General features: G+C 38.4%; 1 protein-coding gene across 1 annotated transcript; it reads right to left on the bottom strand.

Annotated features, from left to right (window-relative positions):
• Positions 1 to 1,537: 1,537 nt before the first annotated feature.
• LOC124172238 (zinc finger protein 436-like) lies at positions 1,538 to 9,335 on the bottom strand. Its single transcript, XM_046551657.1, has 3 exons — positions 8,948 to 9,335; positions 8,428 to 8,500; positions 1,538 to 3,528 (listed from the first exon to the last, which is right to left on the bottom strand). Exons 2-3 carry the CDS (start codon positions 8,495 to 8,497, stop codon positions 1,967 to 1,969), a joined length of 1,632 nt encoding a protein of 543 aa, XP_046407613.1. The 5' UTR covers positions 8,498 to 8,500; positions 8,948 to 9,335; the 3' UTR covers positions 1,538 to 1,966.
• Positions 9,336 to 19,750: the final 10,415 nt, after the last annotated feature.

Genomic DNA, 19,750 nt, shown 5'->3' with positions numbered 1-19,750 from the left:
AGTAGAGAATAAGAATATTATATACTAAGAATGGTATTTCACATCAAAACAGATTGCTTCATCAAATTTGAAAGTGATTTATAAGGACAGGCACATACAGCGGAACCACCGTATCCCCCTACTGGATTTCAATGCATTAATGGACAACTTATACAGTGGATTCGGGGGGTCCCAGGGCGGGCCCCGCGAGGATACAACTCGAGGACCGGGAACCAAGCCAGTGACTTATACGCCCGTGCCTCTCGAGAGGGGGAGGACAGAGAAAGGAATGGAGGCATTGCCGCGATGAGAGCCCGACGACACCTCCAGGGGAAGGATAGGAAAGGAAGGAAGGGGAGGAGGAGCCCCGCACCATCACAAAGGCGGGCGGGTCCTACTAACAGAGTAACCGAGCTTACGCAATTAATATGCTACCGATCCTAGTAGATTTTCATATGAGGAAGAATAATCCAACGATCAAATCGTTAGATGGACAACTTATACAAAAAAATTCTTTAATTTTGTACTTAAAAATATCCATTCTGAGGAAATGAATGCAATTTGATCGGGCTATCAGGATTTTTTTGGGCTCCGTATCCACAAGCATGACAACCTTGAGACAAAGACATGCTTAGATTCAAACAATTCCAAATGGTTTGTTGTCGTCTGCCAGTAACTGCCGATTGGCTGTTATCCTGATGTAACGCAATTGCCTCGCCACAGTGGTCAGGGTAAAAGCTAAACCCCTTCACCGTGAATTTCTCCCCCTCAATCCACTCGCCGCGTCTTGGGGTTCAGAAAAAAACCTCATGGCTCTGTTACGGCAAACACATCAAAAAACAAAAGTAAAACGGAGCACACACCGTGGTAAATTAAGGTTACCGAACATAGGTTAAAAAATATATAATGATGAAATTCTGTTTTAGGCCAGCGAGTTTACGAAGTTGGTCTTAAAAATCACTGCCTCTTCAACCGTACTATCTTTAAGATGTCAAGAAGGGTCAGCTTATTGCGAACGAAATACAATACATCTCTTATTAGTTCACTGCGTTCTGTATTTATCTTGTGCCATCACCTTGGGCCCAATGTGTGTTTGGTCCACTTCGTTAGTCCTAGGCTTACAGTCCGGCCGCCGAGAGTTGTCCGTTGACAGCTAGAAGGGGTAGGGGGCAAGGTTGCCAGGTAAGAGAGGGAAACGTCCTCATCACATTTAAACAAAAGGGTTCCGTGAAGAAAGCAGCCAGAAGGGACGACGAGCGTGAAGGTTGCAATGGAAGAATCCTTTGTTTTGGCGATTCGCAGAGAGGGCTTGTTTTGGTGGTTCAGGCTTGTTTCAGTGCTTCACATGCATGTGACAACGTTGTATGACTAGGCGAGGGTGTGAGGTGCGTTTGGGGGACAGCGATTGGCTGCAAACCGTGCTGGCGAAGGGTTCTCCGCCCCTCCTTCTGAACTGTCATCGGACAACTCTCGCCGGCTGGACTGTAGTGTTACAATTCACCTTGGGTGTGGGATTCTACACCTTGAAGGAATTCATTTCCAATACGTAAAATTTTAATTCATACTATTTTACTTCTGTTTTCAGTCATTTTATAAATAATTACCAAAATACATAGAAACAAAAGTTGTCAAGCTTGCCAATCAATTAAGTACAACAAACATGCATAACAATAATTTTCTGAAATCACCTGAGTAGGTTTGTCACAAGGCTACATTCATTAACATAGTTTCTCTTAGTTGGATTATCATTATTTAGGCTAAATTATGCAATCCCTAACAAAAATACTGCAGATACCTATATTATAACTTCACATCAGCACTGGACCCTCAACGTCACAGATGTGTCAAAACATATATGCATCATCCTAACAGAAAAGACAACCAAATGGTAAAAAATGAAAAGCACTTGGAAAAAATCTGTAAGATAAATATCTCATTCCTGTGTGTATGCAAGTGTATGACTCCTTGATCACAAAGATCATATTAATCATGAACATGGTTTCTCTTGTGTGTGTGTGCGTATGTGTTTCGTGAGGTTGCTCTTCCTAGAGAAAGATTTATCACAAATATTACAAGAATGGGGTTTCTCTCCTGTGTGTATACGCTTGTGTCTGCTGAGGGCAGAACTTTGATTGAAAGATTTATCACAAATATTACAAGAAAAAGGTTTCTCTCCCGTGTGCAAACGGATGTGTCTACTGAGGGCAGAACTTACAAGGAAAGACTTTGTGCAATAATTACAAGAAAAAGGTGTCTCTCCCGTGTGTGTACGTAAATGTATCGTGAGGTAGCTTTTACTAGAGAAAGACTTCGTGCACCCATTGCACGAAAAAGGTTTCTCTCCCGTGTGTTTGCGCAAGTGTACCATGAGATGGCTCTTTCGAGAGAAACACTTGGTGCAGTCGTTACATGAATAGGGTTTCTCTCCTGTGTGGGTACGAAAGTGCCTCATGAGTTTGCTTTTAGTAGAGAAAGACTTTGTGCAATCATTACATGAAAAACATTTCTCTCTTGAGTGTGTACACAGGTGTCGAGTGAGGTAAGAACTATTAATGAAAGACTTGCTGCATATTGTACATGGATACTGTTTTCTTCCTATGTGTGTATCCATGTGATTGTTAAGACTGCTTCTCAGAGTGAAAGAGTTACTGCACAAACTGCAATTGAAAGGCCCTCCTTTCGTGCCTCCTAGCGGGTGATTTTGGAGGTTTCTAGCACAAGAGGTGGAATTTGAGGACATATTCTTTGGGTGTGGTTTCCCATCTCCATCAATACTTCTCTCTCGTCCCAGAGATTTCTCCAACCCTATTCCACCACCGATTTCTATAACAGGCATATTTACTTTTTGCATCGGCCTGTGTCTTTTCCTTTTGAATCCCTCTAATGTCTTTAAGGAGTATGACTCACAAGAATTATTTTTTTCTTCACTCGATTCGGGGATTGTGAATGACTCGTTTTTTTTCATTGATGATTCTGCATCAAGATTCAAATTGCTGATATGACAATGATTTTCCACGTGCTTGTTAAGATCATTTTTGGTGTTGAATCCATATCTGCAGTTGAAGCAATAATGTAGCTTTTCATTTATTGCGTAACTGTTCCCAGGATTTTTGATTAAGTAATTCTCTTCTACCTCTCCTCTGCCTCTCATGACTGTCTCATCTTCAATTCTGTGGTTCTCCCCTATGACTGTAAAGGTGTCCGTGATATTTGGTTCATCAAAGTCACCTCTATCCCCAAAACAAGACATTGTGGCTCCATCTCCACTGTTTTTAGACGCTGGAATATTCTTCGTATAACTTTGTCCATTGTCAGGAATTGAGTGGGATGTTACATTATCAACATGAAGAGCACTGCCTTCTTCCAATTCTTCATCTATCACATTCCTTCCTTCCCCTGCATGGGATGCTACAGTCTTGGATTGACTGCCTGTCACTGAGGCTGATGAATCAATACAGTCATAGCTCAGACCAATCCTTACATGTATTTCCTTCAGCATACATGAAGTTGATGTTGTTTCCATCAGCACTTTGTCAGGATTTGACGGTCCTAGAAAAGAAATTCCAATCACAACTTATATAGTCATACAGGAAACATAGGACCCATTGACCTTATTTAAAAAAAACATTAGATAGATAGACCTAGCCCCTTCAATAAATAGTTTTTCTGGTTCTATACAAGAAGAAAAGGTGTGTTTTTTTTGTCATATCAGTATTGTTACAATTTTGTCTGAAATGGAAAAGCAGGCATCAATTACTATCACATATTTGGCTTAAAATTGCTGAAGAAAGACGAAATCAGGGATCTTTAAAAATTTGCTCATTAAAAAGACAAAAATGTTTGCTTAGTGACTTTATGTTATACATATTGTTGTATTCCTGAAGTTGATTTTTAACAATGGCAAATATTTTTTCATTTTCAGAATGCTTTAAGGTAAACCAATGTTTTTTTTTTAAACTTTTGAGTGTTTTCTTTATCCACATATGAAACAGAACAACATATATTTAAATACTTAAGTAATACTATGATTTAATTGCTCCAGATTTTTCATATGAGTATGCCTTCAGCAGCTACGTCTTATGACTCCAGTAAGTAAATATTTTTCATTAATTACTTTGCAATCAATACAGCATATTTCACAAAAGAGTCCACAGTTCCTGCATTTTTCTTTCATAATTCAAAGGACTTTTTGGTGAAAAAAAGGATTACATCCACCATGAATCACTCAATTAGTAAGCTTTTCAATTCAATGTATAAAGAAATTAAGTTGTGAATTGACTACTGGTATACAGGCAATGAGCAAAGGGTTTAATTATAAAGCAAAATGTAAAAAGCAACTAGAATATTCTAATGAAAACTAAAAACCATACAGTCATAAGATATTCTATAAACCAATTTATTCACACTTATAATTTCTGCACCCAATTTGGGTTGAGTGACAAAATGCTTACATTCAATGAAAAAGATAATGGCAAGGTTTTACCGCTCATGAATCGGTGGGTAAAACTATTGGCCTGAAACCTTCGATAACTAGAGAAAAACTAACGTGGACTACATACCTACTATCATAATTCTTCAGAAATATAACAGGAAACTGTCAGGGTTCCCACTCTACCTGAATAATGAAATTCACGGCTTTTTCCAGGTTTTCACTGTTATTTTTCACGTGCTCACGGTTTTTTTCAGGTTTTCACGGTCATAATTTCGCTAAATTCACGGTCCGTTAATAAGCCAACAATAAGAAAATCACTGGCCGTATATCAACAGAAAATTAACGCACGCGGCAAACGCCGTGAATGCTAACGCCGCAGTGAAAAGTGATATCAGTTATGACGTGATCTATCGTTCGCAAAATTCAGGGCCGACTAAAGGACCAGCCCAACCGCGCTCTTGCCTGTACGCCGAATACCCTTCGGACCTTCTTCCGTCCGGACACCCGAGGTCCTTTTTTAATTCCTCGCCGAGAGACTGTTTTTTGCGCACGTTGTTATTACTGCACAGTAACCGAATTACCCCCACCCCAATCTTTCTTATTTAATGGAAAATATTTTATTTAATTGTTTACAGAATATAATAAATTGATTCTCTCTTATTTAACGGGAAATATTTTATGAAAATTGTTTATAGAACATAATAAATCGAAAAACAATTTCATACAACGTATTAGCACAAATCTAAGACGAACACGATTCTAAGTCTACCATCCTTTTTTAGAACTCCACTAGGAGATAAATATTTTTCCTAATAACGATGTGATTATAAAATGAATGCGGAAAAACGATCAATGCTTTATTTTTTGCTAGATTTCCTGTGTCCCAGGAAACTTAGGATTTTGGCGAGTAATTAAGATATTCATAAAAGGTTTCACACAACATTTTAGATAATAACAGAAGTAGTAGTACTTTATCAAGACACATATGTCATATTGTTGATTTGACCCACATCTCTTTCAAAATTCTGAAGAAAAACACCACCTCACTAAAAAAATGTTTGCTCTTCACTTGGCGTTTACACTGCTAATATGGATTTCAGTCTGATGTAAAAATTCTTATCCATCAAACACCATTTCCAGTACACGTATTCTCGAGAGCAATGTGCATGTTGTGCCTAAAACAACCTCATTCGCCGGCACAGTGACTGGTTGTGAGATGGATGACGAACGCCAAAAATAGTCTATTACTTGAATTGTTCCTTTCCAATGAATATATTTTTAATATAATTGAGGTGGTGTGTAAAGCGTGAACAATGTTGCGTTAATCGTCAGTGGCACGCCCATCTGGATCTTCGCCTTCATATCTCTACTTGTTTTCTCCAGGTAGCTCACACTACCCCCACCCCCACCGTCATGTGCTAGCGGACAACCCCAGGCGCTCTGCAATATTCACGCGCATCTATAATAGCCCTGATTCTTTTCTTCATGTTCAATTATTTTCAGTCCATCTCTTAAAGTTCTCAATAGTTTCTTCGAAGGGGCCATGGTCCGAAGACGAATAAAACTAAGCTAGTGAAAATGAAACCTGACTTTATTAAACCCACATGGAAAACACTCACTGGTTCGAAGTACAGCCACCCAGGAAAGTAGGGAACCACTCGTCCGAGGTGAAGTTCGAAACTGTTGCTATCGCGCACGGGGGTACGCAGAGCATACTGCAGAGGGCGAAGCGTGACCATATGACTGCGTCATGAAATTTTTTACCCTTAAGATACCCATTCTTTTCTAACTATCGTAGTGCAAGATGAGCAGATGAATTCGAATTGTTAGTAGGGAGAAACAAAAATCCTGAGAAGATATCCCTTCGTCAGTAACTCTGACAAGTGAGACTTATAGTATAGCTCGTAAATTGGTAACTGATAACAACCTGATATCATGTTTTGGAACAAAATGCCGAATTAACTGCCGAGTAGCTCAGTTACGAGGACATCGAATTTCGCCAGAAATCACCATTGTATTTTTTCAACTATTTCCTTTCTTAAAATGCTTAAATAGCGTTAGAAATACGTCGTGTTTGGTCTCATTCTTTTTTTAATTACGTGCAAATTACTAACATTTCAATCTAATAGAAGCATAAGAGCAATTGCTGAATATCATTTTTAGATACCTTTTGGGCTAACAGGTGACTCATGCAGCAGTTGACCTCCAGGAACTGGGAACTTTGAAGGAGTTAGGCTGAAAATGGTCAGTGGGTGAGAAGAGGGTGGAGCGCGAAACACGTTTCTATTGTTCTCGTGTAACTCGATATTTTTTTCGAAGCTAAGGTCTTCGTAATACAATCCCTGCGGGAGCTGGGACTTTTTTTTATTTTGTAGTAGAGGAAAGCGTCAGAAGGGGGGAGGCGAATGCTGAATGGAGGGGGATAACGGATCCTGGGAAATGCGCTAATGTTACTTTCCCACGGCACTGAGCTTCTCCCAATGGTAGTTCCATCCCTTGGGAAGATTCTAACTATGTGCTTGCCGTTATTAGCCATAAATGACACATTGTATTTATATCGTCTCATTTTCGTCAAACGATGGATGCGGGAAAATTATGCGTCGGAACCGCAATCTTCAAACGATCAATGCGAGAAACAATACTTAGGGGAACGATAGATGCGGGAAAAAATTACATTGTCTATATGGAACTTTATTTGGGACCAGAAACGGCGAACGATAAATGCGGGAACGATAGATCGAGGTTAAACCGCATAACTTTTCTTTTGAAAGCGGCAGTGTAATGACTTGTTTTTTCTGCTATCGTAATACTCTGAAACCAAAACTGAATCGATTTCTCTAATCAGAGGTAAATCATGTTCCCTTCATACTTTTGCTCTGGAAAATAAATGGAACGACTTTTGTAGCAGTTTATATCGCGACGGCATTGAGGCTATAACGTTACAATCCTAGGCGGATCTAGGGAGGGGCACGGGGGCACACACCCCCAGACACTTAAAAAATATGCAAGATTTTGAATACCGTCACATTATCATTGCGCTCGTTTTGTATCATGGGGTATCCTTGTGCCCCCCCCAGAAAAAAATCCTGGATACGGCTTTGCTTGTGCTCCCCACTCCCCAGAAAGAAATCCTGGATCCGCCTCTGGTTAAAATTTAGGTAAATTGTAATCAATCACACAAAAATTTTGTAAGTTCATCAAGCTCTAACTTGAATGGAGCCGAACCCAGGGTAAAGCAGGCGATCTCGCGGACACGGCAGAAGTGCAACCGGCGATTGATTGACATGCACGCTTCACCTGCTGCCTAAAATAGCAATAGTTTTTCACTTAAACACAAAATTAAATGAGCTTAATTACTGTTCAGGTATTTTTGACGTTGATTTTTCGTTGTAGAGCTATATATATTAGGTGACAAACTCTGGTATCAATAATTTTTTCTGACGAAAATTATGCAACCCGATTGAAGTCGAGAATTTTGCATTCGATTGTAAGAGGAACCCTCTTTTCTGCAGGAGTTAGGAGGGAAAAAAACCTTGTCTTAGATAGGTGCAATATTTTCACTTTCACTTTATTTTATCACTCGTCAAATATTTCCACACAAACTTTCCGGTTACTCCGCAACTCAATTCAGGAGGATATTGCATATGAATCTTTCACAGCAATAAATGCTCTATGTCACTAAATCAAAAATGAAATTTTACAAGCCAATGGCCGAACTAGTTAAATACTTGATAAACTTCAGCAAAACTAAATATTCTTTATTAAAAGAACGTATACTTTATATTAATGTTAAAATAAATTATAAGAATTAAGTAGAATACATTAAATTTTACGTTATTAGGAATCAGTTACTACCCAAAGTAAAGAAATATATTCTCTTATATTTAAAGACATGTTAAATGAAGTAAACAAAAATTACGCATGTATGACTAACTTATTTTTTTCATCCTTCAAAGAAGTTGCAACAATCTCTCCATGAATATCTGAAATTGCAAATTGCCTTTGAGTGCACTCACCCGGAGCCTTGGTCGTGGAGTCCTTGGTGATTTTCAAATTATCAATCGGTTTTTCATCCTCACTACACATAGGCTGAAAGTAAGAATCAACTTATTAACCATGAATGAACACAGGAATCAGCATCATTTTAGGAAATTATCAACTTAAACTGAATTTAAAACCATATTAAATCAAATTTGAAATTTTCACAGACATATTTCTTTTTACAAAATACAACTTTCTTCCACACATTCACAGTAATCAACACTTCCTCATTTCCTCTAACAAAGAAACAGCCTTTGAATTACGTTCATTCTGGATTGAGCAATAACTCTGCCATTGTTGTAACCCTTTTTACCATTTGTTATCATTGAATAGATACTCTAATGATTCATTCGCAATTTAGAAATATTATAATCTAAGATAGTAATTCCATTCCTTATATATATGCGCTTCTGCTAAATAATGTTAGCAATGTTCCACGGAGGATAGATTTGTATCACAGTACAACTGCGCTAAACAAGGCACAAGTGCACTCACCAAGTCATCAATTGCCAGAGGGTCTGAAGCCTCACTTGAAATTCCAGATATGTTGTGCGAGTTAAATAAAGGATAATTCTCTTCACTGAGAAGCTCTTCATTCTCCTCCTTCACATTACGCTAAAAGAAAATGTTGAGTGTCACTCAATGAAAGCAATATAAGAATTATAACCTTTATAAATGATAATCTGTAGTAATAAAACCTTGTCCTTGAGTGAAGACCACTCAAGCTGGTTGAAAGTGTGTATGCCTGAGATTCTTATGACTGACTTTAATACACTTTCTGATTTGACGGGCGTTTTTCCGTCCAGCTTGGAGTGAAATCACTCTATATTTGCTAGACTCAGTGGCAGCTAGCAAACATCCTCGCGTGGCAACCCAGGGGTAGTAGATTTTGTTCTTCCAGTTTCACCAATGTCTCAAAATTTTCAATGTCTGTGAAAGATGCAGGAGGTCTTGATTGCCAATTATCTTTTTGCTCTTACATTAATTTCCACTCTTTCATGGACATTGTCATGCATTTCCTGAAAATGGCAACATTGAGACAATGCACATGCCTCCTGAAAAAATATGGAGCCAACGTTTAAAGTTTAAAGACCTCTGGCGACTATCACATGCCTCTTGAGTGAAGAGACATATAAATTGATCAAAATTGGAAGAACTATTGACACCAAGGTATTAGAGCATCAGTGTTGCTTAAGATTTAGATATAGGTACTAAGAGATCTACCGTAGTGAATCACTGCATCATATGCAATCATGCCATTCAGTTTAACAAAGCCATATTTGTCTGCATATTTAATATTGCCTTAGCTAAACGTTAATACATATATTCACACTTATTTAAGCCCATTTTTTTATCGAACTCGATCTTTGATAATAGCTTTCTTTACCAATTCCTGAATAATTCCTCTCATCTCTGAAGCTCCTATGCTGTAGCATGCATTTACTTATATTATCCCATATTGTGTCCAAATCATATTCCGCAAGTTATTTAATGTCCATAATTTTACTCATTTACTTTTTCTTTGATTACATAAACTGCTTCACCAGTCCATCTTTAATGCATTTAGATTATGTAGCAATCACAGGGTTACTCTCATATTAGAAATAAAAAAGTAAATATTCTGTTGCACATAAGACTGATAATTTAGTAAACATTTGGCATCCCACTGGCAATATTTTTTGCTATGATAATCGCAAGATTCGAACAAACATGCAATAGGAAATATAAAAACTCAACTGTAAATCTTCATTGATTAGAGAATATTAGAAACTCACAGCACTCTGCGCAACTCATTTTTATTTCCTTCATTTTGGTTTTTAAATAAGTCTTTTGAACTTGTAATGACAAAAAATCTGTATCAATTTAGTGGATTTTACAAATTAGTATGAAAATAACTGTCTTAAAATCGCATATCTAATGCAATATCCCCTTGCATAATTCAGCTCTATACCTAAACAAATATTGAGTGTTTATAGCCATCACAAGCTGAAATTAGGGAGAAAATAAACAGTAGAAAACGTCAACAGCAATATGACTTCTATATAAATTAGTTCCATGATAAGATGGAATATTTTTTAGAAATGTATGCACAATGCAGATTTTGTTAGAAAATTAAAGGGCAAGCCTCTTTAGGGCTCTTTTAGCTCAATCATTAGCTCAATGTTTCACATACATGAAATATATACGAAAACGTCCAACTTATCCTGATAGAGAACTGATAAGGTGGCTTGATATTTTGCTTTGAATCAGCTCTGTGATACTTCCGAGGAATGTTCCCTTGAGCGGGGGAAGAAGTGCAGACCGCAACTCATCCCACTTAAAGCTAATGTTTAGGGCCTTGAAGTGAGGCTGGACGAACTGGAAAAGGTAGTCAAACTTCACTCCACAGTCAGCTGCCAAAAGGGTTATGAAGATTAGGAGTTCAATTTCAACAAATAAATATGGGCACAGGAATTCAATAGCTATTGCAACATTCTCTTAATTTTTAATACTTCCTGCAGTCTAAAGGCTATCCATTAACCATAGATTTTACATCAAACGGATGCAGAATGCATCTAGAATGCATTTTTGCAATGCAATTTAAACAAAAGCATGCCCCAAAGGCATGGAATAGTTGCATTGATAATGAAGTCCAAAGCCTTGGTTTTGTTCAGTCAAAGCATGATAAATGTCTGCATATCTACATTAAGGAGGCTATTGTGATTTATATTATACTTCATGTTGACAACTTTCTTATGGCCTGCAACAGTAATGCAGAATTAAGTCATGTGAAAAGATAACTAACGGAACGTTTAAGATAACTGATATGGGAAAGGGCCATTCCATGTCAAATCAACCAATATTTTGACCAAATGCAAACCACCGCCTCCTATTTTCATGAAACTTGCCAAGGTCATACATTCTGGTATGATTAGGGATTGCATACAATTTTAGCCTCCAAAAGTCAATTGTTAATGATATATGAGCAACTGAAATTTGGGCGTGACCCCTAAAGTGCTCTAATGTGCAACGCACGGTGACTTTTATTTTTATCCATAACTCCATTCTTGTGGGATGAAAAGGCATGTTTTTTCTCTTAAGCTAAGTAGTCCATAATGATCCCACGATCATCATTAAATATTCACTGCATGAAGTAATTCAGCTGGAAAAAATAAAGTTTACAAAAAAATCTTGCTTGTACTATTTTTCATTGTCAGTATCCACAGGGTAAGGCCATGCGAATACAGACTCATGATTCAGTTGAAAGATATCATTAATGTATGAGCAAATATCTTGATGAAAAAAATCGTGAATCCAACGTTCCTTTTAGTAAAAATTATACTCATTCTTGGTCATGGAAAAAATTCGCTCTTATTCAAGGCACATAGATATCACACAATTTAGAGGAGATAAAAAGCCTATGCTCATGATTAAACGATATAGGAGCATGCATCCCATCTATATACAGCCCTTGTGGTGACTGACTCATGGATACAAATTCCCGACCACTTCTAGAAGAGCTGGAGAGTTGAAATTTGGCAGGCTTGCGGGGATCCCGAAATAATCCGGAGGAAAAATCCGAAAACCGGAAGTTTCCGCCACGTGTCGTCGCTAGGTCGACAAAATGGCCGAAATCGCGCATTTCCTGGGAATAGTTTTTCGGTTTTTATTTTACTGCGGGCTAACCGTTTATGCCACACGGATTGTTAATGCATTTTTTGAAAGCTAATAAATGTGGGCACGTAATAACGTAATTTTGTAATTTTCTTTTTAAGAAAATTGCTGCCAAAATGGCGTCAAAAAATTGATTTTTCGAAAAACATTTCATACATTCCCCTCCCCTCGACTTAATTTAAGGTGTTGAATAACGAAAATGATTATTATATATGCTCATAATATTGTCTACGAAACATAGGTAACAATTTTCTTTCGTCGTCCTTGGTTACTCAGAAAAAAATTAAAATATTCCGAAAATCACCGAAAATTACGATTTCAAAAAGGTAAACACAAGATTTTGTCAATTTTAACCTGACCGATTTCTTTCAAACTTTGTAGTTACATGCTGCTATGCATTGTCTTTCAGAAAACATGAACTATTAATAAATGATTCAATGGATTTAACAGCGAAAAAAATAAAAATGGCGGACACTACTCACTTTTTTCGGGGACTGGTTTGCTTTGTATTGTATTACTCTCGAAATATGGATGTCATAGGGCACACTTCTGCTAGATATGACAGTAAATGAATGTGACCATATTATTTCGTCATCTTTAAACCCCCCGAAACCCCCTAAAAAATAAAAATTTGCACATAATTAGCTTTTTCGGGTACTTCACGTCACGATTCCGCCGCTTTTCCAAGCCTTACCACTCATCGCTACGGAATTGATGTGGACAATTGATGACCCCTGGTAGTGCAAACCTATAAACCCCCGGTAAACCCACATACACCCCCCAAAAAAATAAAAAATTTCATAAAAGTCTACTTTTTGGGTACTTTTCGTGACTAAACAGCCGCCCCCAACGACTCATCCCCACGGAATTTATGTGAACGGTTGGAAACCGCCAGGAGTACACGCATATAAACCCCCGGTATCCCCCTGAAATCCCCCCTAAGTGTAAAATGTACCATTATGTCTCCTATTTGGTAACTTCTCGCAAACAATACGCCGCACTACCCGTACCCTCTGAGATTTAGATCCGGAATATTTGATGTGGGCGGGCCACCGTAAACCATACGGGAAAATATACCAGGAAACCTCCGAAGGAAAAATCCGAAAACCGGAAGTTTCCGCCACGTGTCGTGGCTAGGACGACAAAATGGCCGAAATCGCGCCTTTCCCGGGGACGGTATTTCGGTTTTTATTTTACTGCGCGTGAACGGTATGTGCCACGCGGATAGTTTATGTACGTTTTGAAAGCTGATTAATGTAGTCACGTAAATATGTAATGGTCTTAGATAATTTTAAAATAAATTGCCGCACAAATGGCGTCCGAAAATGTTTTTTTCGAAACAAATTTCATAACTCCCTCTCCCCTCGTCGTAATAGCTGTTGTAGGATACTGAAAATGAATATTATATATGCTTATAACATCGTCTACGATATGTAGGTAACAATTTTCTTTCGTCGTCCATGGTTTTCCAGAAAAAAATAAAAAGTTCCCAAAATCACCGAAAATTGCGATTTTCAAAAGATTGACACAAGATTTCTTCAATGTTTTCCCGACCGATGTCTTTTAAACTCCACAATTACATACATCTATGCATATGGTTTCCGAATATGTAAGAATTTAATAAATGTTGCAGTCGATATAACAGCGACAAAATAAAAATGGCGGACACTACTATTTTTTTCCGGGGAGAAGTTTACTTTTTATTGTACTACTATCGAAATATGGATGTCATAGGGCACACTTCTCTTAGATATGATAGTAAATGCATGTGGCCATATGATAAGGTCATCCTTAAACCCCCTGAAACCCCCTAAAAAATTAAAATTTGCATATAAGTAGCCTTTTCGGGTACTTTTCATCACAATTCCGCCGCTTTTCCAAGCCTTACCACTCATCGCTACGGAATTGATGTGGACAATTGATGACCCCTGGTAGTCATAAAACCTATAAACCCCCGGTAAACCCACATACACCCCCCAAAAAATAAAGTTTTGCCAATAAGTCTACTTTTTCGGTACTTTTCGTGACAATTCCACCGCTGGTTCTTACCCCAACGACTCATCCCTACGGAATTTAAGTGAACGGATGGTGACCGCCAACAGTACACACATATAAACCCCCGGTATCCCCCTGAAATCCCCCCCAAATGTAAAATGTGCCATAAGTCTCCTGTTTGGGAACTTCTCGCAAACATTACGCCGCACTACCCGTCCCCTCTGAGCTCTAGATCCGAAATATTTGTGGAGGGCGGGCCACCGTAAACCATACGGGAAAACATACCAGAAAACCCCCGATCAACTCCTGAAACCTCGCCGAAAAAAAAATAAAAAAAGTTTAAAGTCGCTTTTCCGAGTAGTTTTCGTCACAATTTAGCCGGTGCCTCTACTACTTATTAAAACCCCCGATATCCCCGTGAAACCTCCCAGAAAAGTTTTGTAATAAATCGCCTCACCGGGTAAAAGAATCGTCAGATTTCCGCCACTGTTCGGGACCCCTAGGACTTATCGGCACGGAATTTATGAGAACGATTTGTGAACACTGGTTCTCACACGTATAAAACCCCCGGTATTCCGTTGGAACCCCCCGCAAAAAATGAAAACTTGCCACTAAGTCTTCTTTTATGGGTACTTGTCGCCACTATTACGCCGCATTGCACTACCCTTTAAAATCATCGCCACATGATAATTGTGGACGATTGATGACCGCATGTATAACACATGAAAACCCCCTAATCCCCCTGGGCACCCCTCTCGGTGGAGAGGAACATTTATGAGGACTAACCGGAGCAGCCGCGGGGGGCTCATCATCCCCAAGGCGGCGAAGCCGCCCCACTACGAGGAACGGTGAAGCCGTTCCGAGGAGTAACTGGCGTAGGCGAGGGGGAGCTTCAGTAACCCTTGGGCGGCGAAGCCGCCCCGACGTTAAAGCGGCGCAGCCGCTGTGAGCTCCCTACGCCCCTTAAACGAAAAACGGTGAAATAGTTCCAAAATGCCCTTGCCCTCTGGGCGGCTATGCCGACCCCTGACGAGGAACGGCGAAGCCATTCCGAGTATTAAGCGGGGTAGCCCCGGGGGGGCACACTCAACCCCTGGGCGGCGAAGCCGCCTCTGAACGAGGAACGGCGTAGCCGTTCCGAGGAATGGGTGGGGCGCTTCCCTACCCCCTGGCCGGCGAAGCCGGCCCCTAGCTGAGGTGAGATTATTCGAAATAAAATTTTTCGAAGAACCACAAATGTAGACGGCGAAGCCGGACCCGGGGTTTTTAAGGGGCGAAGCCCCTTAACGAGCGCGCGGAGCGCAGCGAGTTATCTCTCTATAGCATAAGCTACTGGCTTTTAGAGTAGGAAGCACGTAAGCAATTATGTGAATGTACTCCCCCACATACTGCTTATTTCGTGCCATCTGGACTATTCCTACTTAGTTATCTCTTCCATGAGTAATGGGTAACTGAATAGTATGGTATAACACGTAAAGGCAGGAGAGTGCAATCAGAAAGTTTTCTTCAAATTCAGTCTACGTGAAGTTAATTAATTTCTCATTCATATGGTGCTGCCTTAGTGATATCCTGGTTGAATTTCAGACTAAGTAACTCATGTTAGTGTGACTGATGGTGGATCATGCTTGATGAACTCTTCCTAAGAAAATCTAATAAGTGATGTAGATGAGAGTGACAATCAAGTCATCAAACAATAGACAGCCAACATGAATGACATGGTGACTAACATTAAGAATAAATTGCCAAAAATTAGCGGACAGGGTAAAATTCAAATGCAGACCATAACCCCTTTATCTTGGTCTAGGAAAAGGGTTATGAGTAAATTTCATGTTTCAGACTACACAGCGAGACAGGCAGAAAAAAGGTACTTGATGAGAAGGGAATGCTTCCTTTGTCATCACCATTTGTTGGGAAACCACTTCCAAACTCCGCAGTAGAGCTGTTGAAAAATTTTTAAGAGCTTGATGGGAATTCTATACAGATTCCTGGAGCCATAGAAAAAGTCAGTATGAGTAAGAATAAGTATATGCAGAAGAAGTTAATTTTATATAACCCCACGGAACTTTATGTGCTCTTCAAAGAGCAGTATCCACAGGAAAAAAATTGGGTTCTCCAAATTTTGTTCACTTCGACCAAAATGGTGTGAGATGGTTGGCACCTCTGGGAATCCTTCAGTTTGTGTTTGTTTCATACATCAAAATGTGAAACTGCTAATTAGTGCCTTGCAATTGAAGGAAATATGTAAGGAGTTGATGGATATCATAATATGAGACAAAAACAATACAGACTGTATGCTCAGAAAATGTTCATACTGTCCAGATCCTTCCAGGCTAAAGGATATCATCATTTCTAAGTTTTGTGAATGCTTATGACCCTTCTGATACAGTGAAATATAGGCAGTGGATTTCCAGGGATAGAACAGAACTTCAGTTGTTTCCATCATCCTTTGAGGAACTCTTGGATATTCTATGCCTCAAAATGAATAAACTCATACCACATTATTACATCACTAAAGAACAATTGTGATTTTTCAAAATAAGCTGAGAAACCCTCAGTCATGAAAAGGCAGTTATCGTAATGGCTTTTACTGAAAACTTTTCATATTTATTCTTAACCATGATGTGGCCTTTGTTATGGAAGTGCAAAGCCACCTGATAGAATATTTAAAGAGAGCTTCGCCTATGAACCAAGAGGTTCAGTACTTCACAGATGAATGTGCTGGGCGATATAAAAACTACAAGTCTTTCATAAATTTGTGTCATCATTATAATGACTATGGAATAAATGCAACCCGGTCTTTCTTACCACAAGCCATGGAAAGTCCTCTTGTGATGGTATAGGTGGTACCATTAAACGAATGGCACAGCAAGTAACTAACAGCAGCAGGATGTGTGAATTTTGCAGAAATAATAAGTAAAACATTAACATCCATTACACGAAGTCTAGTGATGTGGCTTGGTCACGTAGTAAACTTATTGAAAGGTGCACCAAGGCAAAAACAATTTCAGGCACAAGAAACTTCCATCATTTTGTGCCTTTATCGGATAGAAAAGTCACTGCAAAGTTCACTGACTTGGATGACGAGTACAGCATTATATTTGATTGTTGTTCTGGAACAGCGGATTTCCCAGATAATTTGGCTGTTGTTTCATGTGCAGCTAGTATTTACAGCAAGCAATGTGATACATTGGACAAGTGAAAGCACTCAACCATGAAGAAGGTGATATTTCAGTTAAATTCATGACACTTAAAGGGCCCTCACCTTCATTCTCTTGGCCAGAGAGATATTATGTTTGCTGTGTGCTTCTAGGACACATATTGTGGGTGCTTCATTCTCCTACAACCATAACCTCTGGGAGGTCATACTACTTCTTGTGGGAGGAAGTGGTCAGCATTAAAAAAAAAATATTTAGACTTTGTGAAAAACAATAAGACATCTTAGAATGTGGTCTGCCAGTTAAAAATAGGATGCTCACTTTCAAATCAATTGGTAAGGTTGTAAATTTTATTTTACAGTTTTTACCTAAATTTCCAATGATATAAAATGACTAAATGAAACATTGAAAGGGTGAAGTACCAGAGGAATTTCTCAATTCAAATGATTTGATGACGGTTCCTTTTGACATTTGATAACGTACATTCTTGTGATGTCAATACATCTGGATATTATATGTATCTGGTCTTTGGACGCAGATTAAAATGTATGCAGAATGTAATAGTGTACCAGGGATCATGCAGTTTTTTAAATTAAAACTCTCTCTGCTTGAATAGTTCTGATAGCACGAAACTAGCAGTACGTGGGGGAGTACATTCATATGATTGCTTACGTGCTTCCTGCTCTAAGAGCCAGTAGCATATGCTATAGAGAGATAATGCATGCTCCAATATCGTTTAATCATGAGCACATGCTTTTATCTCCTCTAAATTGTGTGACATCTATGAGCCCTGAATAAGAGCCAATTTTTTCCCATGACCAAGAATGAGTATATTTTTAACTAAAAGGAACGTCGGATTCACGATTTTTTTCATCAAGATATTTGCTCATACATTAATGATAACTTTCAACTGAATCATGAGTCTGTATTCGCATGGCCTTACCCTGTGGATACTGACAATGAAAAATAGTACAAGCAAGATTTTTTGTAAACTTTATTTTTTGCAGCCCAGTTACTTCATGCAGTGAATATTTAATGATAATCGTGAGATCATTATAGACCACTTAACGTTAGAAAAAAAATCATGCCTTTTCATCTCACAGGCATATGTTATGGGTGAAAAGAAAAATCACAATGTGTTGCAGGTTGCGGCACCTAAGGGGCCACACCCAAATTTCAATTACTCATATTTCATGAACAATTGACTTTTGGAAGCTAAAATTGCACACAATTTGTAATCATGCCAGAATGTATGCCCATGGCAAGTTTCATGAAAATACGAGATGGTAGGTGTCATGGACTGGTTGATTTGAAATGGAATGACCCAACACCAAAATTTGAAAAACATAATACAATTTTAACTAATAGGTTTTAAAAGAAACTTTATATTTACTCAAGAAAACAAAAAACTTGTAATACCTGAAGTGACATAGATTGATCCAGGAAATGTGGGGTATTCAAATTAATGAAAATGTATGCAAAAATAAAAATATTAACATAATGTTGTAACAAAATAACGAACAAACTTACTATACAGATTGATACATAAAAAGTATTTCACCACAATTTTCTTATTACTCTTTTAAATTTTACAACTAATTGTTAAAATGCTTTTGAGACACTTTTTGCAACTAGGTGCTTTATAGCTAATCACGTAATTTTAAATACTAGGTTACTCTGGCATTCATTGTAACTCTCATCTTTTAATGCATAAAAAGACTTGAAAATGGACAGTAAGTTTCATAACCGTCAGCAGGTATGTATTTCATAAATACTGTAAACCACAAGAATTCACATTAAAATATTAACAAGCGGTCAATTAAAACAATATTTTGTCATGCATTTGAGCTATGGTTGGCCACCGATAAATGAAGTAATCTACAGCTCTATCAAAGTTTTTAATGTTCCCTAATATTATTAATAAACCAAAACATACATTTACTCTATTCGTGCTCTTTTAGGTAGTGTGGGATTTACCAACTTCAGGCAGCCATACAATAATTTATTTCTCGAGTTGTGACATCAAGTGATTAAGCAATTACAATTTTGAGTTAATCCCCACAAATTATACTCATAAAAAGTTAAGATCGCAAATAATAATCTTCCAGTATTTCTCACTGCTGTCGACACAAACCAAAGACTGTCACTTTACATTATTCGAGACATGCCATGGAAAATGTCTTCAAATGAGAAAAAATGAATGTACTCACCCTAAGGTAATTACTCCCGGAAAACTTTCTCAGATTTGTATCCGATTCTAAACAAGTCTTTTTGAAAATACTGAAGTCCGTGAGCTTATTCAAACATAATGGACACAGGGGTGGTAGGCAGGCCATCTCCCACAGCAACCTCATATGTATAGCAATCAACACGCTTTACATTGAAAGAGTGCAAAATTATTCTCATAACACCGAATCAAGAAAGCAATATGAAATAGAAAATCAATAAGATGTAAGAATAGCGAGCCCTTGGGGCACGGGTTCCGTTATTTTAA

Source organism: Ischnura elegans (genome assembly GCF_921293095.1).
Source record: "Ischnura elegans chromosome 13 unlocalized genomic scaffold, ioIscEleg1.1 SUPER_13_unloc_1, whole genome shotgun sequence".
In the NCBI taxonomy this organism is placed as follows: Eukaryota; Metazoa; Arthropoda; class Insecta; order Odonata; family Coenagrionidae; genus Ischnura; species Ischnura elegans.
This window is presented reverse-complemented; position numbering and strand designations above follow the sequence as displayed.

Coding starts and splice junctions, on each gene's coding strand:
- LOC124172238 (XM_046551657.1), bottom strand. CDS start 8,497: ATGTGTAGTGAGGATGAAAAACCGATTGATAATTTGAAAATCACCAAG. Junction 3,529..8,427: donor CTCCACGACCAAGGCTCCGG/GTGAGTGCACTC, acceptor TTTCTTTTCTAG/GACCGTCAAATCCTGACAAA.